General features: G+C 35.9%; 3 protein-coding genes, 1 non-coding gene and 2 pseudogenes across 6 annotated transcripts; 2 read left to right on the forward strand and 4 right to left on the reverse strand.

The window, feature by feature from the left end:
• Positions 1 to 31: 31 nt before the first annotated feature.
• Positions 32 to 110, reverse strand: LOC125584893 (annotated as a pseudogene).
• A 403-nt stretch (positions 111 to 513) lies between these two features.
• TRNAI-AAU lies at positions 514 to 587 on the reverse strand. The gene has a single exon. It is a non-coding gene; the product is annotated as a tRNA-Ile (tRNA).
• A 53-nt stretch (positions 588 to 640) lies between these two features.
• On the forward strand, positions 641 to 5,020 carry LOC106387437 (glucosidase 2 subunit beta). Of its 3 annotated transcripts, none has more exons than XM_013827302.3 (16): positions 641 to 884; positions 998 to 1,114; positions 1,214 to 1,309; positions 1,415 to 1,654; positions 2,037 to 2,302; positions 2,588 to 2,656; positions 2,754 to 2,864; positions 2,962 to 3,292; positions 3,360 to 3,464; positions 3,556 to 3,657; positions 3,742 to 3,799; positions 3,894 to 3,962; positions 4,101 to 4,188; positions 4,340 to 4,401; positions 4,499 to 4,550; positions 4,669 to 5,020. In XM_013827302.3, the coding sequence occupies exons 1-16, from the start codon at positions 755 to 757 to the stop codon at positions 4,732 to 4,734; spliced, it is 1,962 nt and encodes a 653-aa protein (XP_013682756.2). In that variant the 5' UTR covers positions 641 to 754; the 3' UTR covers positions 4,735 to 5,020. The 3 variants fall into 3 exon arrangements, 2 of the variants coding, with proteins under 2 accessions (XP_013682756.2, XP_013682757.2); XM_013827303.3 differs by having other exon boundaries at positions 2,754 to 2,852; XR_002656730.2 differs by lacking the exons at positions 4,340 to 4,401; positions 4,499 to 4,550; positions 4,669 to 5,020 and having other exon boundaries at positions 3,556 to 3,661; positions 4,101 to 4,175.
• A 2,130-nt stretch (positions 5,021 to 7,150) lies between these two features.
• LOC106387433 (probable pyruvate kinase, cytosolic isozyme) lies at positions 7,151 to 10,289 on the forward strand. The gene is made up of 3 exons (XM_013827297.3): positions 7,151 to 7,605; positions 8,667 to 9,128; positions 9,207 to 10,289. Exons 1-3 carry the CDS (start codon positions 7,384 to 7,386, stop codon positions 10,017 to 10,019), a joined length of 1,497 nt encoding a protein of 498 aa, XP_013682751.1. The 5' UTR covers positions 7,151 to 7,383; the 3' UTR covers positions 10,020 to 10,289.
• Positions 10,290 to 11,029: 740 nt separating this feature from the next.
• Positions 11,030 to 12,840, reverse strand: LOC106387434 (E3 ubiquitin-protein ligase SIRP1-like). The gene is made up of 2 exons (XM_013827298.3): positions 12,603 to 12,840; positions 11,030 to 12,361 (listed from the first exon to the last, which is right to left on the reverse strand). Exon 2 carries the CDS (start codon positions 12,346 to 12,348, stop codon positions 11,236 to 11,238), a length of 1,113 nt encoding a protein of 370 aa, XP_013682752.2. The 5' UTR covers positions 12,349 to 12,361; positions 12,603 to 12,840; the 3' UTR covers positions 11,030 to 11,235.
• An 8,144-nt stretch (positions 12,841 to 20,984) lies between these two features.
• LOC111213299 lies at positions 20,985 to 23,648 on the reverse strand (annotated as a pseudogene).
• Positions 23,649 to 25,705: the final 2,057 nt, after the last annotated feature.

Genomic DNA, 25,705 nt, shown 5'->3' on the forward strand with positions numbered 1-25,705 from the left:
AACAATACAAAACAAAGAGAATTGACGGATGATGAGTCAAAAGTAGCTGGTTAGTAATCACATTTTTTTAATCATTGGGACATCCGATTGATTTTGTTCATCACCCTCACCATCATCAACAATAAAACAGAATTTTTTTTAAAAAAAAAGAGAATATTACCAATTCGATTTACAAATACAAAAAAAAATACCGATTTAGAGATTTACAAGCATGCCTAGTCAACGAGCATCCTTTGGAAAAGAAAAACAAAACTCCGAGCTTAAGAGGCAGAGAAATATGACAGAGGTTGGTTAGGTAAGAGTATATATATGAAGAAATAAGACTTCTAAAACCCTAAGCCCGATGAAAAGCGCACTAATTATTTCTGGGCTTAGTAGGCTATCATTTTCTGTTATGAGCCCATTAATTAATAATTAGGTATTATGTAGGTAGGCTTCGTGCCTTCGTGGACCGTGGTAATGTAAAGAACAAAACGACTACATTTTCGGTAAAGGAATGGAAAAAAAAAATAATGGCCCATGCAGGTTTCGAACCTGCGACCTTCGCGTTATTAGCACGACGCTCTAACCAACTGAGCTAATGGGCCAATTTGTTAGTTTAGCTCCCTTTAACTATAAAGCCTAAAACAACACATATTAACCAAGGAACAATGGGGACGTGCTGAAACTGCGTCGTTTTGTGAAATGTCTTAACACCTTCTCTCGTGGCTAAATCTGCCCTCCGTTATTTTCACCGGTTTCGATCACGACGAAGATGAGAGTAGTAGCATTATCTTCCTCTGTCTCCCTCTGTTTGCTACTATCCCTTCTTCTTCTCCTTGCTTCTGCTATCAGATCAAGCTCTTCTCCATTGAACGATCCGTTTCTCGGCATTTCTCCTCAAGGTTTGTTTACCCTCTGCTCCTCGAAGATTCCGATTCGTTTTACTCGAGATCTTCGCCAATATCACTCCGATTTGATCTCCCATTCTCACCTTCTCCCGATTGATTTCGTGTAGATGAGAAGTATTACAAATCATCTTCTGAGATTAAGTGTAAGGACGGATCAAAGAGATTCACGAAAGCTCAACTTAATGACGATTTCTGCGATTGTGCAGACGGAACCGACGAGCCAGGTTTCTGCTAGCTTCCACTTAATTCACATTACATTTGTTTTTAAAGTTCTACTCTTTTGTCTGTTTTGATTTGTTTGTTTATATGTTAATTCTCTCCAGGTACATCAGCTTGTCCGAATGGGAAGTTCTATTGTCGGAACGCAGGCCACTCTCCGTTAGTTTTATTTTCTTCCAGAGTCAATGACGGTATCTGTGGTATGTTACTCAATCTATACATTTCGTTACATTTCAGATGTTATGCGAATGAAGAAACTGTTGAAGGATTTTAATGGTTTTTGTTTTTGTTTTTGATGAGAGAAGATTGTTGTGATGGAAGTGATGAGTATGGTGGTAATGTGACTTGCCCGAATACATGCTGGGAAGCTGGAAAAGCTGCTCGAGAGAGCTTGAAGAAAAAAATCGAAACTTATAAGCAGGGGCTTGTTGTAAGGAGGAAGGAAATCGAACAGGCGAAAGTGGGTTTAGAGAAAGATGCAGCGGAGTTGAAGAAGCTGAAAAGCGAGGAGAAGATTTTGAAAGGCCTCGTTCAACAGCTGAAAGGTTTGCCCTTTCTCGCTTTTGATGCATTGTTTAACCTTTCTGTTTGGTGATTTCTGCTTGGTGATTTTGCAATTGGTAGGATCAATCAGTGTATTGGAATGTGAGGGTAGAACCTTAAATAAAATTATAGGTAGATGCCTGATATGCCTCTGGAACGGTTCTTAAGATTTTCACTAACCCCCAAATAGGCAGGAAGAAAGTAAGGGAATGTGTATGACTCGTCGTTTACGTAGTAGAATCTGATAGGATCATCAACTTCTGTTTCTTTCATTATAACTGCCTATGATGTCTGCTGATGTTAAAGACGGAGTTGTGCCTTTAACACATTATTTATCTTGTCGATAAAAAGCTTGACATTTCCCTTTGATTACTTCTTCTGTAGAACGTAAAGAAGAGATTGAGAAGGTAGAGGAGAAGGAGCGTCTACAGAAAGAAAAGGAGGAGAAGGAAAGGAAAGATGCTGTATTAGCAGCCCACCCAGGGAAGGGGGACGGTGAGGAGAAGAAGACAGATGACAATGAAAAGGTTGACGGAGGCACAGATGGTGCAGAGATGCCGGGAGCTTCACAGGATCAGGATGATGATTATCCCGATGAAGACACACATCATGATGAGATTGGTAACTACAAGGATTTTCCTACAGACGAGGTTAGTTCTTCTCTTGTAAACTGAAATAGATTTGCATGCTTTCATCTTTGTATTGTTTATTTTGCTTCTCAACAAGTCAAACCATGAAAGAAAAACTCATCTGGCTCCCTTTGGATCTCCTGCTGATTCGTGAGGTCATGAAATAAGATATGAAAGTCTAGTGAGATGCTTGAAAACTATCTTTTTCTCGGCGATTTTTATATTGTATTGATTTATTTTGTTTTGCTTTACTGTCACAATTGTTTTTTGTCTTCAAACGGATACTGAATTAGACTTCTATTTCAGGAGCCAGCAGCAGAAGCTGAACCAACAAGTATATTGGAAGAGGCTACTCACACTAATCCACCAGATGAGGTTTGAAAAACTATTTTATTCATATGCCTTTCCAGAAGTGGAGCATTTTGTTACTTGTTGTAAGTTAGATGATAATATAAGCTTGTCTACGATGCAGCATATTGTGGACACGAAAAAGGAATCACCCTCATCTGAGGATTCTCTCACAGATGGATCCCAAAATGATGCTAGTACCAAAAGGGAGGAATCAGACGAGGTGAAGAAAGTGGTAATTTGCTTTAATTCTAGCCAAGCGCTTGCAAAAGATTGTAATAAATCTGAGTATAAGTTCTCTGAACTTCAAGTTTCCTGCATTTTATGTGTAGGATGATCTTGTATCCGAGAAGAAGGAAGAGTTGTCAAAGGAGGAGTTGGGGCGTCTCGTTGCTTCTCGTTGGACAGGAGAGAAATCTGATAAGCCAGCTGAGGCAGATGATATCCCCAAAGCTGATGATCAGGAAAGCCATGAGCACACGCCCATCACTCCACATGAAGTAGATGAAGATGATGGGTTTGTTTCAGATGGTGATGAAGATACCGCAGACGAAGGAAAATACAGCGACCATGAACCGGAAGATGATTCATATGAAGAGGAGCATCGACATGATTCAACTTCTTCCTACAAATCTGATGCAGAAGATGATCTCGATCTATCAGGTTTGCACCGTTACCAAAGATGTTTTTGTATTATCTAAAGATGCTAATCATCTATCATTGTGTGTAGAGACAACAACCTCAAATCCTACTTGGTTGGAGAAGATACAAAAGACTGTCAAGAGCATTTTACAGGCTGTGAATCTGATCCAAACCACCCCAGTGGACAAATTAGGTAAACCAATAGTCTAGCACTTCCACTAACAGTTAAAAGCAAGACTCAGACTCCTCAGTGATTCATCTGTTGCGTTGTGGTATATGTGCAGAGGCTGATCGGGTACGCAAGGAATACGATGAGTCGAGCTCAAAACTGAACAAGATACAGTCAAGGGTATCGAGCTTAGAGAAGAAGCTAAAACAAGACTTTGGTCTGTATGATAAAACATCATAAGCCTCTTTACTTGCGTTTGGCTTTCTTTGAGGTAGTCCTTGATATGTTATTGTTTGTACAGGACCGGAGAAAGAGTTCTATTCGTTCCATGGTCGGTGTTTTGAGAGTAAACAGGGCAAGTAAGGAAAATCTTATTGTCCTCTTCCTTTCTTTATTAGCATTTTAAGGGATTACAATTAAGTTTATCTTATACATTGCTTACCTAATGTCTAGGTATACTTACAAAGTCTGCGGATATAAAGAAGCAACACAAGAGGAAGGCTATTCCAAAACTCGGTTAGGGTAAGTGTCGCTGCTAACATAACACGAGGAATTAGTTTGAAGTTGACAATCTATCTATCTATCTCTGTTTCAGTAACTATCTATCTCTGTTTGTTTGACCTTTTGAGCTCTCTTCTTTCGTGTAATCTGATTTGGTAGGGAATGGGAGAAGTTTGAGAACTCGTACCAGTTCATGACATATACAAACGGAGATAAGTGCTGGAACGGTCCAGATAGAAGTTTAAAGGTAAATGTTCGGATATAGCTACATCCAAGAAATTGTTCAAACATGATTAGCTCCAATTATAAATAAACCACTATCTGAGAATTGAATGTTGGGCTTGCAAAGATCACAGAGACGTGAATTGTAAAAGGCTTGATTAATTCTTGACATGCAGATTAAGCTAAGATGTGGGTTAAAGAATGAGCTTATGGATGTGGATGAACCAAGCCGTTGCGAGTAAGTTCTTGGCTTGGTCTTTTACCTGTCACGGGTCATCACGTTTTATCTCTGCTCTTTCATTTTTGTATCCTCATTGCGTTCTCTCTTGTTGCAGATATGCAGCAGTTTTATCTACTCCAGCTCGGTGTTTGGAAGACAAACTTAAAGTAAGCTGATGTGGTCATCTCAAATCTCAAAACCATACCTTACCCGATCTTTGATCTTATTACTTATTTTACACGTTAACACTACATAAACCCCGTGTTTGGCCTTTTTTATATATAGGAACTAGAACAAAAGCTGGAGAAGATGATGAGCCAAGACCAACCTCACAGTCACGACGAACTCTGATGATGTTCACCTTAAATAATCCTTATCCGATGCGCACCGATTAGGTTTGTGTGAGTTAGACTAGTAATCCTGCTCAATTTCAAAAGTCAAAGAGGACAACAGAAAGATAACTATGAACAGAGACGCTATTTTGGTCAGAAGAGAATGAATGATAGGTTTAAGTTTGCCTCATTGAACAATGGAGAAGGTTCTGTTTATCAAAGAGTATCTTATTAGACAATATGTCTAACTTTTGGTTAAGCTCAAAGAACAATTCTTATATATATAAAAACATTATGAATAACTCTTTCTATATTGCCTAACATTTCAAAGTTCACTTTGTTATTAAACAAGTGGTAGGTTTTGTTCGTTTTCGTATGTCATCATTTAAAAAGAAAAAAATCTGAAACTTTTAAGATCCCATTTCCGAAGAGACAAAAAAAAACTCTGAACATACTTTCATTATCGGAAACAAATTATTGCATTTAACAATATTCAAAACCAGTATCAAATATTAGATTTTAAAAATTTATTATTTTAGTAAAATAATATCTTTGCAGAGAAAGAAAACTATCATCGCCGGATCTTTTCCGGTGATGTTATCACCCGTGTATCGGGTTTGTCTCCGGCAAGGGTGGCTATCATAGCACCGTCTTGGCCGGCCTTTGTCTCCCGCGTGTCGGGCTCCCCTTCCGGTGAACGGCGGCTTTCATAGCGTTGCTTCTGCTGGCTTTTTACGATTCATCAGATGTCTGATGTTTTTGTGTAGTTTCTTCTACTGGATCTTGTCCGGTTTCGTTTTTTATTTTCTTTTCTTAGTTTCTCCGAATCATCCTCGCTTCTCTAATCGTAAGGTTTCAATCGAATCAAAATTTTAGATCGATTTGTTTCATCCTCCCCTCTTTGTTAGGGTTTAATCATCTTCAAGCTTACTTATATTTTAAAAGATGATTTGGTTTGTTTGTAAGGATTTGAGACTTTCGTTTGGTTTTAATTTTTTTTGATTCGATTGGTCCTGGGTTTAAAGTTTCGAAGCGTTGTTTTGGTTCCATCTATGCTGAATCGAAATCTAGTCGTGGCCGGCTTCTCTTTCCCGTGCTTCCTGTCTCCGGTATGTCTCCGGTGGAACGCCGGCTTGTTCGTCCGGCAACGACTTACCTCTGGGTGAAGTTAGGTGACGTCCCTGCTCCAAAACACGTGTTCCTCCCGAGTTTGGAGCTCTACACGTGTGAGCTATCTTGGCAAAGTCACGATCTTCCATTTGCCTTCTTTTGTTACTGGGCTTTGGTCTTTTTGTAATTTTATGTTTGCCTTTTTAGGCATTTATTATACTATGTCTTTGTTTAATATTAATAATACCAGATGATAAAAAAAAAAAAAATAATATCTTTGCATTTTTAAATTACAGAAATCAAAGTTGCATTAAAAATATCATATATCTTTTTTGAAAAAAAGTTTCGGTGTGACCATATACCTTAAACTTGTTCAGATAAAACAGTGTAAATAACATTTAGTTAAGAGAAAAAGACAAAAATAGCACTAAATCAAACTTTTGTTATCAAACTAGCACTTAAGGTCAAAAGTCACAAAAATAGCACTTAATGTTTTATCAAAAGTCACAAACTTAGGGTTTAGAGTTAAAGAGTGGGGTTTAGAATTTAGGGTTTAGAGTTTAGGGTTTATGGTTTAGAGTTTAGGGTTTAGGGTTTAGGGGTTTAGGGTTTAGGGTTTAGGGTCTAGGGTTTAGCGTTTAGGGTTTAGGGTTTAGAGTCGAGAAATGAGGTTTTGGGGATAAGATTTCAAAATTTGAAAAATAAAAAAATTAAGTTTTTGAGTGCTATTTTTGTGATATAAACTTAGAAATGTGCTATTTTGGAGATTTACCCTTTAGTTAACTTCAGTTTTGACAAATAGTTTTGACTAGGAAATAATGAAGGGCAAATCTCCATTATAACACATTTTTAAGTTTATATCACAAAAATATCACTCAAAAACTAAAATGACCAAACTAGCATTTGATCTTTTGAAAATTTTAATTTTTTTATTTTTCAAAATTTGAAATCTTATCCCCAAAACCTTATTTCTCAACTCTAAACCATAAACCCTAAACCCTAAACTCTAAACCCTAAACCCTAAACTCTAAACCCTAAACCCTAAACCCTAAATTTTAAACCCCACCCTTTAACTTTAAACCCTAAATTTGTGACTTTTGATAAAACATTAAGTGATATTTTTGTGACTTTTGACCTTGAGTGCTAGTTTGGGAACAAAAACTTGATTTAGTGTTATTTTTGTCTTTTTTCTCAATAATCAATCCGAGATATTTATGTTTAGAAAACCATGGCCCGACAATGGTTCGAGAAGACAGAAAAAAGGTAAACGAGACAAATATTAAACAACGTGCGTGACTAAACCGGTAGCAATCAATGAATTGTATCGGTCAAATTGTTGACCCAATCTAAACCAGCGACCTTCGATTTCCCATTTTTCCAAGTCAAAAAGGGAGAGACTCAACACAACACTTCGCTCACAATCCCCAGAATCTCCCTATATTTTCCCTAGTCCCCAAGCCCAGATCTCTCTCTCCTTAAATCTCTCTGTCTTGACTATCATCTCTGATCATACGATTGGATCTCTGTTTCTTCCCTGTGGAAATCTCTTGTGCTAACGATGGCGATGATAGAGCAAAGGCCGAAGACGAAGATCGTGTGCACCCTTGGCCCCGCTTCCAGATCCGTTGAGATGGTGGAGAAGCTTCTCAGGGCTGGCATGAACGTCGCTAGGTTTAACTTCTCTCACGGATCTCATGAGTACCACCAGGAGACTCTCGATAACCTCCGTCAAGCTATGCTCAACACTGGTATCCTCTGCGCCGTCATGCTCGACACCAAGGTTAGCTACGATCTCTCTCACTTGTATGTATTTGTATACTCTCTCTTCGCGGTTTGTCTCTGTGATTCCATTTCATCCGGATCTGACTTTTTTAGGGTTTGTGAGATTTTTCTGCAGTTTCCATTTGGTTTCTGATTGGTTTATTCCAGGTTTCGATTTGGAACAGTGACGCGTGTTTGTTTATTGTTATTGTGCCATTTTTGTACTCATCTTTTGCCTGGTCCATGTGTTACTGTTTTGTCTCTTTATGCCATTTTCCTGTACATTTAAAAAAAAAAAAAAAAAAAAAATCAGCTCTGGTAATGAAGAACTCTTACAAAAAAAAAACTATAATTAGTAAATTTATTCTGAATTATAAATCTGGATCTATGAGACTCTGTTTTTTTTTTGTAGTAGCTTAAATGTCCCCAGTTACAACTTGAATTAGAACAAATGTATTGAGAAAAGTTGAAGCTTGTTGTAGAGGATGATGTTCCGCACTTAAGTCTCTTAAATTAGACTATGCTCAGCTCTGAGACTCTGATTTTTGTAGTGATGAATATGTTATTACAAATTTGTTAGATGATGTTCCTGTATTGTTCTCTCTCGTCTGTAATTATGGTTTCTGTAGCTAGAGGAGTTAATTAGTGTGTGGTGTATAGAACTTTATAACCAAAGTTCAACTCACGTTGGTGTTTATTTTTTTTTTTTCTGCTTGACATGTTTCTTGTTTATATAAATGTCACACCTGCTTTCTGTATGTTTAGATTAAGGCAGACATGTCCAGAATTAAAGAAACAAGGGACTTATGATTGCTGAGTTAGAAAAAGATAGCATTGATAGGCATGTTCTTGAATTATTTCTCTTGTCTCTGACTATGGTTTCTTGGCCAGGATCTATAGTTAGTGTGTGAAGTAGAAGTTATACCCAAATTTCACTTGATGCTTTAACTTATTTTGTTGTTTCTGTTGAACATTTCTCCTGTTAACTTCTTTCTTGTACATGTAAATGTATAAACTGAGGCAGATCTATTTTGGTTATCTGATTAGACTAACGGGACTGTTCTCTATTTTTTCTTAAAGGGTCCAGAAATCCGAACCGGATTCTTGAAAGATGGGAAACCAATCCAGTTGAAACAAGGCCAAGAGATCACCATCTCCACTGACTACGACTTGCAGGGCGACGAGGAAACGATCTGCATGAGTTACAAGAAGTTGGCTGAAGATGTGAACCCAGGGATGGTTATCCTCTGTGCCGACGGTACAATCTCGTTACTGGTCCTCTCTTGTGACACGGAGAATGGCACAGTCCGTTGCCGCTGCGAGAACTCTGCGATGCTCGGTGAGAGGAAGAATGTTAACCTCCCAGGTGTTGTTGTGGACCTCCCAACTCTAACTGAGAAAGACAAAGAAGACATCATGAAGTGGGGAGTCCCGAATCAGATCGACATGATTGCTTTGTCTTTTGTTAGAAAGGGTTCGGACTTGGTTCAGGTCAGGAAACTGTTAGGAGATCATGCCAAGAACATTCTTCTCATGTCAAAGGTATGTTCAAACTTAAAACTAAAGCTCTCTTTAAGGTTTAAAACATCTTTTGATTGTGTTTGGTTTTGTGTGGATTAGGTTGAGAACCAAGAAGGTGTGGCGAACTTTGATGACATTTTAGTCAACTCCGACGCGTTTATGATTGCAAGAGGAGATCTCGGCATGGAGATTCCTATTGAGAAGATCTTCTTAGCTCAGAAAGTGATGATCTACAAATGCAACATCCAGGGGAAACCAGTGGTCACAGCGACTCAGATGCTCGAGTCCATGATTAAATCCCCTCGTCCCACAAGAGCTGAAGCCACCGACGTTGCAAACGCTGTCCTCGACGGCACTGACTGCGTCATGCTCAGCGGAGAAACCGCAGCTGGAGCTTACCCTGAGCTAGCTGTACGCACAATGGCCAAGATCTGCGTTGAAGCGGAGAGCACGCTCGACTACGGAGACGTCTTCAAGAGAATCATGCAGTACTCTCCGGTTCCAATGTCCCCGCTGGAGTCGCTCGCGTCCTCTGCAGTCAGAACGGCTAACTCGGCTAGAGCCACGCTCATCATGGTCCTAACCAGGGGAGGAAGCACGGCGAGGCTTGTGGCTAAGTACAGGCCAGGGATGCCTATTTTGTCAGTCGTTGTTCCCGAGATGAAAACCGACTTCTTTGACTGGTCTTGCAGCGACGAATCGCCGGCGAGGCACAGCCTCATCTTCCGTGGTTTGATCCCGGTGCTGTACGCAGGGTCGGCAAGAGCCTCGCATGATGAGTCGACAGAAGAAGCTATTGAGTTTGCGACTCAGCATGGGAAAGAGAAGCAGCTGTGTAAGACTGGAGACTCTGTTGTTGCTCTGCTCCGAGTTGGTAATGCTTCCCTAATCAAGATCTTGACCGTCAAGTGATGATTGAGATTCACGATCTTGAAAAAGAAGTCCCGTTTTTGGCGTTTGGCGGTTGGGGGAAACGCAACTATAATCGGTTTTTGTTATGAATTTTTCAATTCAAGATTGTGATTACATATCTTGAGATAGGAAACTCAAGTTCTCTTTCTTGCTAATTACAACTACTGTGGTGACCAGTGAACCCACTTACGGCTCTCTTTGTTTTGGATTATTGGTTGTATGGAACTAATCAATCATACACGTATCTATTATCAGAATTATCTTCTTCTTTTTTATTTGGTTATTAACCTTTTTTTTTCTTTATTATCTTTCTTTTATTATATATACGTCGGAGATTATATTGGTCATTTGTATATTTATTTCTTGCTTTTGGGTTTTTGGAAAGAGAAATTGCTATGAAGACAAAAAGAAAGAGACAGCTCATGAATCATCCCCCCATACAACATCAATGCCGACAAAAAAACTTAATCATCACTATGTGGGAGTGGGCTACAATATAATTTTCATGTAAACGAAGTCTCAAACAAAATAATAGAAACGAACTGTCATAATTTGATCATCTCTGTATATGAATGAGATTGAATCATTATCCAGAACCCATTCATGCCAATATTAAATCTTTTTTTTTTGTTTAAACATTTTTACTAAAGTTCCACCTCATAAAGACAAATACATAAATGTGAAAATTTCATTTTTTGATTATTATCAGTCTAAATTTTTAAAATTTCTCAGGTCTACCCTTAAATGTTCAGTCCCAAAAATTTCACATTCAGATGTACAGTACCGAATATGAGATGGGTATATTGAAGTTTTACATCAAAACTTTGAAAAGTTATTTACAGTATATACATATGTGGTAATCCTCTATTTGGAACTAACTTTTGGATGTAAGTTAAACTTATTCTTAATAAGTTTGATATATGAGGCACAATTATAATAACGAAAACAATAGAAACTAAGATTACGCAAACCGAATTTGATCATCTCTGTACAGCAACAATGAAAGAAGATTGAAACGAAGAATAACATATTATAATACCTCCATGGAATATTTTCAACAGTCTTGAGTAAAAGAACATCATCGTTATGTACATAAAAGCAGCGAAATGAAATAGAGAAACAAAATGACCAGCTACAAATGAGAAAATACAAGACAAGACAACAAGAACAGAACCAACATTCTTAGTTTCTGGATGTTTTGGCATTTGGTCCTTTATCAGCGAGAAGAACCATAAGATCTTGAGTACACATTGTTCTCACCAGACTGCGATGGTCCAGAGGACGAAGAAGAAGAAGAGAAGAAACCACTGAACGGCCATGGAATCGAAAACCTCCTCCCATTCCCACTCCTCACATCATCCTCTCTTCCTCTCTCCACATTCTCAACAACCTCCTCTCTGTCACTACTCTCAGGAACAGCTCTCGTTCTCGCTCCTCCTCTCTCAGACACAACCTTACTCTCATCATCATCATCATCATTCCCAGCAGGAAGCTCAAACCGACAAACAGGACACGAGCTATGAATCTCAAGCCACGGAACAATACACTTGACATGAAACTTATGCTTACACGGCATCTCCTTAGCCTCCACGCCTCTCTCAAACTCATCCAAACAAACCGAACACTGCAGCAACGGCTCCGTCACTTTAACCGTCGGCAAAGCTTCAACGGCTTCTTTGCGAGCAGGCGGAGTCCCTTGCCTGTTGGGATCGTTCTCAGCCAAATGCTGAAGCAATAGATCCAAACCAGGTCCGATGAAGTAGTCTCCAAGCGAAGTCAACGCAGAATGAGTCTGCGTTTGATCTCGAACAACGAGGGACTGGTTATAAGGATTGATCATGATGACTCTCTCGTTATTATCAGAGCTTTCGTACTCGGAAGCAATCCCTGCACGTATCCCTTGAAGGAGCTGAAGTATATTCCCTGAGCTTCTTCTTCTTCTCCTTAACAGAGATTCAAACTCTCTGTCCAAATCAATCTCTCCACCGTGTCGCCTAGCTCTATGATGATGATCAACATTGTTGGATTCGTCTTCGTTGTCTTCTTCTTCTTCGCCAAACTCTGCTCTTCTGAACCTTCTTCGTCTCCGAGGACTGCTCATCATTCCAAGCAAGATTGGTGCCCATAGAGTCATCGCACGGTCTGTTGTTCCAAACTCTGTTTCTGGGTCTTGAACGTCTCTTAAGCCTCCTCCTCCGTTACCGTTACCGCTCATTTCTTCGATGAATCCGCTTTGGCAAAAGGGGCATTTGATCTCGGATTCCATTGTTGGGTTCACCATCTGTGAACACATGTGACACCAGTACCTAGCCGCCATTGTTTCCTCCATTGTCTCCCTCCTCCTGCAAACACACAATGAAAAATCATGTCTTCAAATACAGATCTAAAACCCGAGGGAATCGTGAACTTTACAATAGTATCCATCTTCAAGGAGTAAACTTTGTCATCAATATCCAAAATTTAATGATTTTAACAAATCAAATACGAGATTCAGACAAAAGTCAAGCTTCTTTCATAAACCTTTTTGTTTACTCCTGTCTTAAAAACATGAAAACAAAACCCAGAACGAAGAAAAGATCATACCTTTTAAATGTCTTCTGCTTCTTCTCTGAAGACCCAAGAAAATTCAAATCTTGTTCTACCTTTGTTATGACTCTTCTGGAGAAATTAAACCCCCCAAAAAGCTCAGCTTTTGTTGTTGGTCTGGCGAAGGGGGGCTGGAGAAGAAACAAACAAGAAAGAAAGAGTGGATGGAAACGAAACAACCCAACCACGTCTTCTTCTAAACCCCCAACTCCTTCCTTCACTTTTCTTAATTAGCATGTATTCTGTTATTAAATTAATAAATCTTGTTTTAAGACTTTTGTTAATTATAGTCTTTTTTCGCCCTCACTAATTTTGAGATTTATTAGTACTAATTTATCATCAGCTGTTTCAACGCTTGTGGTGGTCTCTGTCTAATTACGTTTCCATGCTATTTGTTTTTGTCATATACGATGACTACTATATATGCTACTTGCAAGGGAATATAAAGTATCTATCTACAAATGTTAATATTCGTTTGATGTAGACTTTTCTGATTATCTTGTATATTAAAACAGAAGTCACAACCTTGATTCATGTATGATTTTTTTTTAAAATGGAACTAATGTACATATTCCTAGAAAGTCATATTACATTTAATCTCTAATCTTATCATTTGAATTTTGGGTCTACCACAAATTTTTATTGAGCTATCAATAATTGAATTTAAACAATAGATGATACATTGGATTTATAGATAGTATAAATTAAATAGATATAATTTAATGTTGTAATACTATACCTCCATATGTTAATTATTTAAATATTTGTCGAAGTTAAATTTTAAATTTATGAAGAGTCTTTTTTAAATAACAAAAATCATATTATCTAACAATGATTAATCTTTCCTATCTTAAACCAATGAAAACAAATTTTAAACTATAAGGTTTATTTTAAAAATTAAACAAAAACTAAATGTTTAATTATTTACTCGATAATATAAATCTGTGAAGCGAAAAGTTTAATTTTTAAAAAAATTTCTAAATTTTTGAAATGTTACAATATTTTTGAATATGACAATAAAACAATATTTTACTAATCCTTATATATATAGTTACTATATTAATATTGAAATAATAATCCGAAAATATATATATAGAAGAAGATACAAATACATGTGAAAGTTGGAAATAATCTATTAAATGAAAAAAATATACCGTAAACTTATTATATTTTAAAAATTGATAGACACATATATATTATAATATATACTAATTTAGAATTGAAAACAGCGGATCGAGATCTAGTTAAATTTTATATTAAAAGAAATTTGAACTTTATAAACGCGTGAAGTGTAGATAACCTATTTTTGACGGGATTGGACCGAGTCTATCCATTAGTTTGTTCAATAATGTGTTCGCAAACTACCTTGCCACCTTGGTGTTCACAAACTAACCCAAAAAAAAATTCGAAAAATACATAACTTTTTTTCTGTGAAAGAAGAAATACAAAACTTTAGCTCGGTCTATGTATTGATCTAGAATCAATCATTATATATATGGGTTTTGAACAAGATAAATCATTGAATCCTGATGTTTAATTAGTTATGGTTATCATTTTTCTCATATATAATGCCATAGCTAAACTGTTGTTACAAAAAAAAATGCCATAGCTGAACTTGGTGAGTGAAAATATAATCCCTAACGTGTTGAACAAATTGCACAACAGTGATATTGCTCAGGCCAAACAAATTTAGAAGCATGATGAAGGAACAAAATTTAAGGAATGATCAATTTAAAAGTTTTAATATGGCTACTAAAAATTGGTGTTTATGATTAATAAATACAATGATAATAAATGTCTAAATGATGTTAGAGAGGCTAGCTAACCATCCCTATTATTGTTTCCTTGATGGATACTCTGGATTTTTCCAAATCCCTATACACCCAAATGACCAAGAGAAAACGACATTCACTTGTCCTTATGGTATCTTTGCATATCGAAGGATGCCATTTGGACTGTGCAATGCACCAGCAACATTCCAAAGAGCAATGATGTCAATTTTCTCTGATCTTATTGAGGATGTAATGGAGGTGTTTATGGATGATTTTTCTGTATACGGTTCTTCGTTTGCTACTTGTTTGTCAAATCTTTGCAGGGTATTACAGAGATGTGAGGACACTAACCTGGTGCTCAATTGGGAGAAGTGTCACTTCATGGTCAAGGAAGGGATTGTTCTTGGACACAAAGTTTCTGAGAAAGGAATTGAAGTGGACAAAGCCAAGATAGATGTCATGGTTGGTCTAGCTCCACCAAGAACAGTGAAGGATATAAGAAGCTTCCTTGGCCATGCTGGTTTCTACAGAAGGTTCATCAAAGACTTCTCCAAAATAGCTAGACCATTGACCAAGCTGCTGTGCAAGGAGATCATCTTCAACTTTGATGAAGAATGCCTAGAAGCCTTTAAGAAGCTGAAGGAGGAGCTCACCAGTGCCCCAATAGTTCAACCACCAGATTGGAGTCTACCCTTCGAAATCATGTGCGACGCCAGTGACTATGCTGTGGGGGCAGTCTTGGGGCAAAAGAAGGACAAGAAGACACATGTGATCTACTATGCTAGTAGAACACTTGATGATGCCCAAATGAAGTATGCCACAACTGAGAAGGAGCTGTTGGCAATTGTCTATGCCTTCGAGAAGTTCAGGAGCTACCTGGTAGGGTCTAAGGTCATTGTATACACTGATCATGCTGCACTACGACATCTACTAGCCAAGAAGGATGCCAAGCCAAGGCTGCTCAGATGGATATTAATACTACAAGAGTTTGATCTCGAAATCAAGGACAAGCCAGGAGTGGAGAATGGTGTAGCTGATCACCTTTCAAGATTAAGAGTGGAGTGTGGGATTCCTATTGATGAGGGACTCCCTGAAGAACAGATTATGGCTATAGAAGCAATGGTCACAGCTTGTGAGACTGGAAGGAAGATTGAAGAAATGAAGGCAATTGATGAAACAGGCCCATGGTATGCTGATCTAGTGAACTACTTGGCATGTGGAAGGGAACCATTGAATCTGACAGGCTATGCAAGGAAGAAGTTCTTCAAGGATGTGAAGAGATACTACTGGGACGAGCCTTACCTCTACACTCTTTGCAAAGATCAAATCTATAGAAGAGTAGTAGCTCAAGAGGAGGTGGAAGGAATCCTCACACACTGCCATGGATCAGCCTATGGAGGTCACTTTGCCACCTTCAAGACTGTCTCCAAGGTGCTACAAGCAGGATTTTGGTGGCCCCATATGTTCAAAGACACACAAGAGTTTGTGTCAAGGTGTGACCCATGCCAAAGGAGAGGGAACATCACCAAGAGAAATGAGATGCCTCAAAATCCTATCTTGGAAGTGGAAGTGTTTGATGTGTGGGGCATTGACTTCATGGGACCATTCCCATCTTCCTATGGTAATGAATACATTCTTGTTGCTGTGGATTATGTCTCCAAATGGGTGGAAGCTATAGCCAGCCCAACCAATGATGCTAAGGTTGTCCTCAAGATGTTCAAGAGCATTATATTCCCAAGGTTTGGAGTCCCAAGAGTTGTGATCAGTGATGGAGGCACCCACTTCATCAACAAACTTTTTGAGAACCTTCTTAAGAAGAATGGTGTCAAGCACAAGGTGGCAACTGCTTATCATCCCCAAACAAGTGGCCAAGTTGAGATTTCCAACAGGGAGATAAAGTCCATTTTGGAGAAGACTGTGGGGACAACAAGTAAGGATTGGTTTACAAAGCTTGATGATGCACTTTGGGCCTATAAGACTGCTTTCAAGACACCCTTGGGAACCACTCCCTTCAATCTTGTCTATGGGAAAGCTTGTCATCTGCCAGTGGAGCTTGAGTACAAGGCATTATGGGCTGTTAAGATGCTGAACTTTGACATCAAGAGTGCCAAAGAGAAAAGACTTTTCCAACTCCATGAGCTTGATGAGATTCGACTTGATGCTTTTGAGAACTCAAGGATTTACAAAGAAAAGACCAAGGCATTCCATGACAAGAAGATCCTGAAGAGGGAGTTCAACATTGGAGATCAAGTGTTGCTCTTCAACTCTCGATTGAAGTTGTTCCCTGGAAAACTTAAGTCAAGATGGTCCGGCCCTTTCAAGATCAAAGAAGTGAGGCCATATGGAGCAATTGTGCTTTGGAACAAGACCTGTGGGGACTTTACAGTGAATGGCCAAAGAGTCAAGCTGTACATGGCGGCCACACCTGAGAAGGAAGGAACCTCGGTTCCACTTACCGATCCCAAACAAGCCTAAACCAAAAAGGGGTAGTCAAGCTAGAGACTTAAAACAAGCTCACTTGGGAGGAAGTCCCACATCTATCCCTATATATATTACTGTTTAACTTGTGTGGTTTTTCTTTTGTGTGTTTGATAAGTGTGTTTAAAATTTTCAGGTGATTCTCCACTTAATCAAAGAAGAAAGATGGCCATCCAGCAAACCTACAAGTGTTAAAATTATTCAACTCCATCTAGCAACTCCAAGCTAAGTGTCTCTACAACCATTGGAAATATATAGTTTTCATGTTTGTTTCTTCTAGACCTCTTCTTTCACCTTGCTCTCACACAAGAGACTGTGTGAAGTAAGTGTGGGGGGGGGGGAGAGTCTACTTATCTCACATGTTTTCTGTTTTGTTTACTTGTCATAAGCATTGCATATCCATTTGCATAGAAAATCCATAAAAATTTGCAAAATTCCAAAAATTACAAAAAAAAACATTTAGTTATATCATTTGCATCTTTAGGTTTGAGTCTAGATCATATAGAATGCATAGGTAAAATCCTTACAAAGGACTCATGCAATGAACTCATTGTTGATACCCTTTTGAATCATAATAAGTAGCTTGAGCTTCTTCTGAATTTCTTGTAGACTTCGAGCCTTGAAAACTCCTCTTAAGACTCATTGAATCTTACTCTTTGAAACCAACTCCGATCTTAGTTGACTTAAATAAACTTAATGCTTCTTGCTTATGGTCTCTTGAGTACTAAATCATGGCTTTACACACACTTGAGCTTGTATAAACCGTTTTACCAATCTTTTTGACAACTCAAGTGGTAGTCCATACCCTAAACCCTTCCCTTCTTTCAAACCATCATTAATTGTTGAGTGAGGTCTTTTTGTGAAAGCTTGTCATGTGCAAAATCTTGAAAGTATTAGGAGCGACATTGATTTGTTCTCATCTCTTGCTAGCATTAGGACCTCTTTTGGGCTAGCATCTAGGATGGTGGTTGGAATGATGTGCTTTAATTATTTTGATCTTGGGGATTGAATTGGGAAAGATTATGTAAAGGAAATGAATCAAAAAGTGTGTCTAAAACAACTAAAAAAAAAAAAAATTAAGAAGATAGCTCAGATTGTGTCAATAAAAACCCCAAAAAGAAAAAAAAAAGAATGGGGAAAAGAAAATTTTGAGCTAAGATACATAGTTGTTAAGACAAAGAAAAGAAAAGAAAAGAAAAGAGTGTTCATTGGGTAAGAGATGAAAATGGGTGTATATTTGGGATTTGAGATGAAGAAAAGAAAGGGTAGAACTTAAAAATTGTCTAGGAAAAGGGTAGAATGATGAGAACCGATTTATGTATGCATTAATTGCTTCTTTTCTTAGATAAATTTTGCATAATGATCAAGCTCCTATTCTTGAGTGTAAGTCACCATAGCAAAAAGTATTTGGACCCTTCTCATTCTTCACATTAAGCCATTTTTTCTCACCAAACCAAATGATTTGGACCAATTGGCAATTTGCGAGAATTCACTTATGATATTTCTTATTGAATGTGAGAGTTGGTTGATTTGAGGATTCATGATAATGAGTTAAAAGATCAAAGGAATTGATAGGCCTAGAGAAGTTAGAGCTAATAAAAACATTTTGCTCTTGCTATTTGGTATGATTTTGTAAAGATATCACAACGATGGCATTGAAGAGTTTCTTAAGGTCATGAATTTCCATGTGTGTATTGAAACATCACTTCCCATATTCTTGAAAGTTTACTTGAAGACAAGTAAAGGACTAGTGTGGGGGAGTTGATGTGTTGTGATTTTGCATAGTTTTAGCTTTGTTATTTCATATATATTCATGCATTAACCTTACATTTATTTGCATTTAGAGTCTATTGCATGTACATTTGCATCTTGTGGGTGTTGGATGAATTGTTTGGAGTTTTGGAGGTGATTAGAGCACAAAAGGAGCTTTCGAGGAGTCTTGAACCGAACGTGTGAAAGACAAGCATGGATGAAGGTCTTAAAGATATCTTTTGAAACTTGTCTTTTGGGAAGACATGGTAAATTGAGTTAGCTTTACAATGGAGGTGGTTTCAAGTCGTTTGGAGCTGTATTGAGGGATTTATGATCAAAATACTACACACATATCAGTATGACATTCCTAGCGGCCACCCTAGCAACATCAACAATAGCCTTCGAATTTTAAGCCTTTAGACTCATTTTTATTCACTTAAAACCTATAAAACTCATTACTATTCATTATTCTTCTTATTTTTGGTATTCTAAAGGTGTGTGCAACATGGAGAAAGTGGAGAAAACTTTAATGAGTGAGTTTTATCTCTTTAAAGGTTGCAACATGGGGGATGGGTTGTCTATCATGAGTTTGGTGGTTCTTTTGGCCTAACTTTCTCTACCTTTTCTGAAGAGGCAAGACTACTTTGGCCATATGAAGGGGCAAAAGGTGTTCTATAATGGAAGAAAGTGGAGAATAACTTTTATGAGTGTGTTTTATGCTTTATGCTTTCACATGATGGATGTGTTGTCATCCTCCTTTACTTAGGCTATAAAAGAGACTCCAAGAGGAAGGAGGAAGACACAATACACAGAGTACAATACAACAAAGAGTAGAGAGTGAAAGTTTTATAGTTTCATATTTTGTATTTTGAGAGTTTGAGAAAAAACATTTGTTCTTGGAGTGTTCTTGAAGTTTATGTTATAAAGTCTTGTTTTCCTTTAGCCATTCTCTTCATCTAATTTCTGTTTTTTTGTTTTCATATATCATATCATCTTGGTTATGCTTCTATCCATCATGGGATTAAGTGTAAACAAGATGATTAGTGAGTAATCACCCTTAGGATCAATGGGTTAGGTAGATTAATGGGTGATTAGGGAAGAGTTAAGGTGTTCTAATGCTTAAATGCTTAGATTTCTATGCTTACTAAGTATTCTTAATGCTAGATTAATTTTGGCCATTTTAATTTAGATTCTAAGTGTTTGTAGGGCATCGAAAGTGTTTGCATAATGCTTGAATGGACCTAGTAAAGCTCTAGCTTGAATAACCAAGGAATTGTTGTTAGGATTGCTAGATGGTTAGTAGACTAGAACTTAATGTATGTTTGAGTGAACAAAACGAACGGAAGTTGATGTTTAGTTCATAATTGCATAAGGGTTTCTACCACGGGAGTGGATTAATCTAAATTGAATGAAATCTAGACCTATAGAAAGTTAAGATTATTTGAAGTTAGACGCCTTGATTTAGAACTATCACCTTGAAATCAATTGCCTATATACCCATTGGTTCTTCTTTGTTATATTTGAATTAAAACTCAAGTTATTTCGCATTATTACTTGTTACAAACAAACATCATTTGATTGCACTTAGATTGAGATAAATGGCTTGCATTCTTAGTGCTTAGAATCACTAGAGATTGGATTGACATCTTAAGTACTACAACACTTAAGGATTAAACTTATCCTTTATCACTAAACTATTGAAAATTTTAAATTCATGGAGATTTTATTTAACGCATGTACGCCAAAGAATCTAAATATATAATATGGTATGACTTTTTATTGGGTAGGGGTTCACCAACCAATAGGATTGTGTTATTTTATATTCGATATCTTTTAAAAAAAGAAACAAAATATTGTCACATTATATTATCTTTTTAAAATTAAAAGGTAAAAAAATAAATTAAAAATAGTAGTAATTACAAAAAAAAAATATTTTTAACGTCATCAGCAAAACATTAAACCCTAAATCCTAATCCCTAAACCGTAAATCCTAAACCCTAAACCCTTGGGTAAACCCTAAACTCTAGGATAAATCTTAAACTCTAGGATAAATCTTAAACTCTAAATCAAAATCAATAAACACTAAAACACTCAAGGGTTTAGGGTTTAGGATTTAGGGTTTAGAGTTTTAGGGTTTAGTGTTTTTATTTAGAGTTTAGGATTTACCCAAGGGTTTAGAGTTTACCCAAGGGTTTAGGGTTTACCCAAGGGTTTAGGTTTACCCAAGGGTTTAGGGTTTAGGATTTAGGGTTTAGGGATTAGGATTTAGGGTTTAGTGTTTTGCTGACGACGTTAAAAAGATTTTTTTAATTCTTTTTTTCTGTAGCTGCTATTTTTTCACTTTTTTATTTTAAAAACATAATATAACTCGATAATATTTTGTTTCTTTTTTTTTAAAGATATCGAATTTGAAATAATGAAATCCTATTGGATGGTGAAGTTCACCCTAGAGGGTAAACTTAACGGTTCACTCTAGGGGGTAAACCCAAAAATAACTCATATGGTATGATACTTCTTCATAGTATAAAATTTTGGCAAATATGCTTATTATCTTACTTCAGCATTTGGGCTCTTGACCTAATTAACTACTAGATTCATCTTATTTCTGAGAAAGAACAAAAATAAACTTTTTGTGGAAAAGTCTAACAATTCATTTGCCGCAGACGGTAACTGAACCAAACAGTTTCAAATTGAATGAGCTATAAATGTAGCAAATAAAAACATAACAAATTGTACTTTATTTCTAAGATTCAGATCTGGAAGCCTCACACTGACTCATACTCATAAATTCAGCGGAACTCAAGCTGACAGGCTGGCGAACGCCTCGACGACGAGAACAACTCCTTGATCACCTCAAGTTTCTTGTCAGTGTCATTGGTTTTACTGTGGAAATGAATGGTTGCCTTCTTTAAACACTTTGCGCTTCTAAAAACAAATGCTACTACTTCTTTCTCTTCTTCTGCTCCTTCGTATTTTACCCATTCGAAAGTTTCAATACTTGATAACAAACATTCAGGAACTGAACTCGGTTCATTCCATGCCGGGTTCCAGCATGGGCGCGGCTCCTTAGATCGAAGGAAATGACACTGATACAAAGTACAATGCACTAGATCATCAATCATACTTATAAACTACTGGATAATATAACCTTATTCAAATATACTTATATACATACCTGGTGAAGTTTGAGAGCTCGAAGAATAGGAGAATCTTTGAGCACACGCATAAGTACTCACCCATTCTGTCTCACATGTGCATATCTTCAAATGCACAAGACTGGAGAAGACACTACCGGCAGGATACATATCCTACATGCAACAAGAATGGCATTAAGTGCATGGTCAAATGTAATCTCAATAGTTTTGATCACAACACATATAAATAAATATATATATATATATATATATATATATATATTACGTTTAAGGATGGTAGGCACAGATAAAGGCGCTTGAACGAAGCAATAGAACCCAACTTCTTCCATAACTTCCAAGTATTAAGGACAAGTTTTGCCTCCACAATCTTACTCATATTGCTCTCAAAGGTACAAAACCCACTAAAATGAAAAATGTCGAAATTTTCCAAAGAAGGAGCATCTATCACAAACCCATGAGCATCGTTTCCAAGTTTGTTTTCTAATGTTTTCAAGACTAAACTCTTTAAAGAAGGCACGATAACAGTGAAAATGGTAGCATTGTCAGCTTCGCATTGTTCCACAACCAAGTTTTCAAGGACATGGCAGTTGGATAAAAGCTTCTTGACAAATTCACCACTTGGATACTTCATGGACTCAAGACTCAACGTTCTGAGGGATGGGAACGAAATTGGTGAATCAAGATCATCCACAAGAACTGCATTTCGCATATTCAAGGTCACAAGCATGCTACATCCCCCTCTATACATGCTCCAAGGAAGTAAGACTGAATCACTATCAGTATAAATCTTGATAGTCAGCTCACGCACACAACGTTTATCAGCAGCTCTCATCCACGCTTGAATATCTTCACTACCACAAATACTACCAAGTTTGAAATGCAAAGCTTCTATAACTGGAGCCTCGTGCCAAAAGAAAGATCTGTCTACAAACAGAGAAAAGCTTCCGTACTTGGGGTTCTTATAGGTATCTTTGTATTTGATTCTTGGAACCATCATCCAAAGAAACTGCCATCGTTTTGACAAAAGCATAGTGTCCACAACTTCTTTCATGGTGGGAAGCATTGCCAATATTTTCAGTAGAAGCTCATCGGGCAACTGACTTATCCTGTCCATAATTAAGAGCAGCTTCAGGACAGAACCTATCGCCTGAAAAACATTCGAAAAACGAAACGATAAAAAACCCTAGCCAGGTATAGAACACACCAATATAAGAAAAGAGAAGCACAGGAAATCTAAACAAGACGGGATTCTCAAATACCTAATTGTCATTCTGATTTTATTTCTCAATAATAAAATGAATACTTTTTGTTAAAATATGACTTTATAAATCAAGTTTCTAATTTATCATTTAGCCTAACTATAGCTAATCTTTGTGTTTGAATCATTATCATCTAATTAGTTATGCATATAATAATAATAAAAAGATTGTGTTACATGTGTAAAGACGATAATGAATTAATGATGCACATTTGAAGCAGCAAGAAGAGAACTTGGGATTAATAATGTGTTTACAAACTAACAAGAAAATGAAGAATACAAGACTTTAACTCGGTCTATGCATTAATATAGAATCAATCATTATATATATGAGTTTTAAACAAGATTAATCATTGAAATCCTGATGCTAAACATGGTGAGTAAATATACCACCTTTAGTGAGTTGAGCTAATTGCGATATATTGTTCAGGCCAAACAAATCTATACTATTATTTATGAAGAGATTTTACTTATTTGTCACTATTTCCATGATTTTAGTTAATTTTGCTTAATTGTCATGTTTTATTTAGATTTAGGATGGGTCATTAATTTATCAATAGTTTTTTTCTGAGTCAATTATTTATTAATTTAAATAATATAACTATGAAATTTGTAACCATGTATATAATTATTTTTATATTGCTTATGTGTTATATTCTCCATGATTTTAGTTAGTTTTGTTTATTTGTCATATTTTTATTAGGTTATAGTATAGTCATTAAATTATTATTACTTTTTAGCTGAGTAATTAATTTGTTAATTTAAATAATATAACTATAAACTTTGTAACTAGATATATAATTATTTTGATTTTGTTTATTTGTCATGTTCTCCATAATTTTACTTAATTTTGTTATTTTTCATGTTTTTATTAGGATTTAGCTAAGTAATTAATTTATTATCAGTTTTCTCTCAGTCATTAATTTATTAATTTAAATAATATAACTATTTCAAGATTTTTAATTAGATATATAAATTTTAAATAAATTTTGTAACTTTGACGAGTTAGAACCAATCCTTATTATATATTTTGTTTTAAAATCATATTTGTTACTGGTAATTTAAAATTATATTTGTTACTGGATGTGGAACATAATCTATCTTTTATTATACTTTATTGTTTAATGATAATATAGATAATGGATAAGTGATATTTATCTTAGTCTATCTTGTATTATAGTTATAGTAGTATGTAAATGTTAATACAAAGAATTATGATGCCGACTTTATCTTAGTATCCATCTTAATAATGTATTATAATTATGTGCCAACTCTATGCTATGATAGTATATATTCTCATCATACGTTTGATGGGAAATACACACAAAACTTACAAAGCTTCATTTTTAAATAATATGAAACACTTTCAAATGTTGTCTTTTTGAAAAAGAACTCCATTTCACTTTTTCTTATTAGAGTTATTAAGTCGGCTAAAGATTACTATAAAATTAGAGTAAAGGTGTTGATACTTTAGAATCATGAAAAAGTCAAAATTTGTTTCAATTGAACTGGTATTGATGCCGTTGTAAATATATTAATTTATTTCATTTTTGATTCACATTAATTATATGATTTGATGTTAGTCACTTATTTGAAATTTAATTTGTAGGGAACTAGGACTCATGCTTCTATTAAAAAATATTCTTTTGGCGACTTGTTTTTTGGTGTGATTTTATATATACGTTATCTCAACGGGATTTTTTTATTCTGCATAATTTCACTTTCGGTGATTATACCATAAAATATAAAAAGACTCCTCTGATTTTTAAGATAAATTTTTATATAACAACCAAAATCATACCATGTGATGATTTTCCAAAAGAGTCAACAAATAATGATTTCAAAGAATTTAAAGAAATATAGGGACGTCAATATGAAAATGAATTTTTAGTCGGTATATTTTCTATATCATATTTTATTTTTTTTTATGTGTCTTATTTATGATATGTTTGTTCACGAGTTCTTCTTTCTAATGTTGTGTGTTTTAGATATTATTGGCGAAGTTGTGAATGTTGAACCTTTGAAATATCTCATTGCAGAAGGAAGATCTTTAACTAAGTTAGAATTGACTATTCGTGACACAATATAAATTTTTCAGAGTTTACTTTAATTAATATTGTTCTATTATTATGACATGACACCAATTTAAATTTTTAATATTTAATGATGCCTGTTTAACATGTACATTGGGTCTTGTATGCAAACCAAGTATCAGATTTCTTTAAACTAATCATGAAAATCACGGTGATATGTATTATTGAGTTTTATTCAAGTTCTCTCCATAGTTCTATGTGGCCAAGAACATATACTAATAAAATAAAGATTTTTTTTTTAAATTAGACTCTTTAATATTAAAAGAAACTCATTTAAATTGAGATTCAATTTCTAAATATAAGAAACATGTATAAACAATAAATCACACAATAAATAATTGAAATTTGGTTAAAAAGACAGAAAAACACAAAAATTAATATTTTTATCTAATTAAATACATTAGTATAAATATAAAAATAATATTAAACTAAAATTATTAAAATATATATTAATTCGCACAAAGTGCGAACCCACACCTAGTTTAGAAGTATTATGAAAGAACAAAGGTTAAAGAAAAACTGTTTAATAGAAATAGCAAATTTTGAATGTAAATTGATTCCCAAGCGCAAGGGTTGATTACTTTTTTTGTTA

Source organism: Brassica napus, chromosome C3, assembly GCF_020379485.1.
Source record: "Brassica napus cultivar Da-Ae chromosome C3, Da-Ae, whole genome shotgun sequence".
NCBI lineage: Eukaryota > Viridiplantae > Streptophyta > Magnoliopsida > Brassicales > Brassicaceae > Brassica > Brassica napus.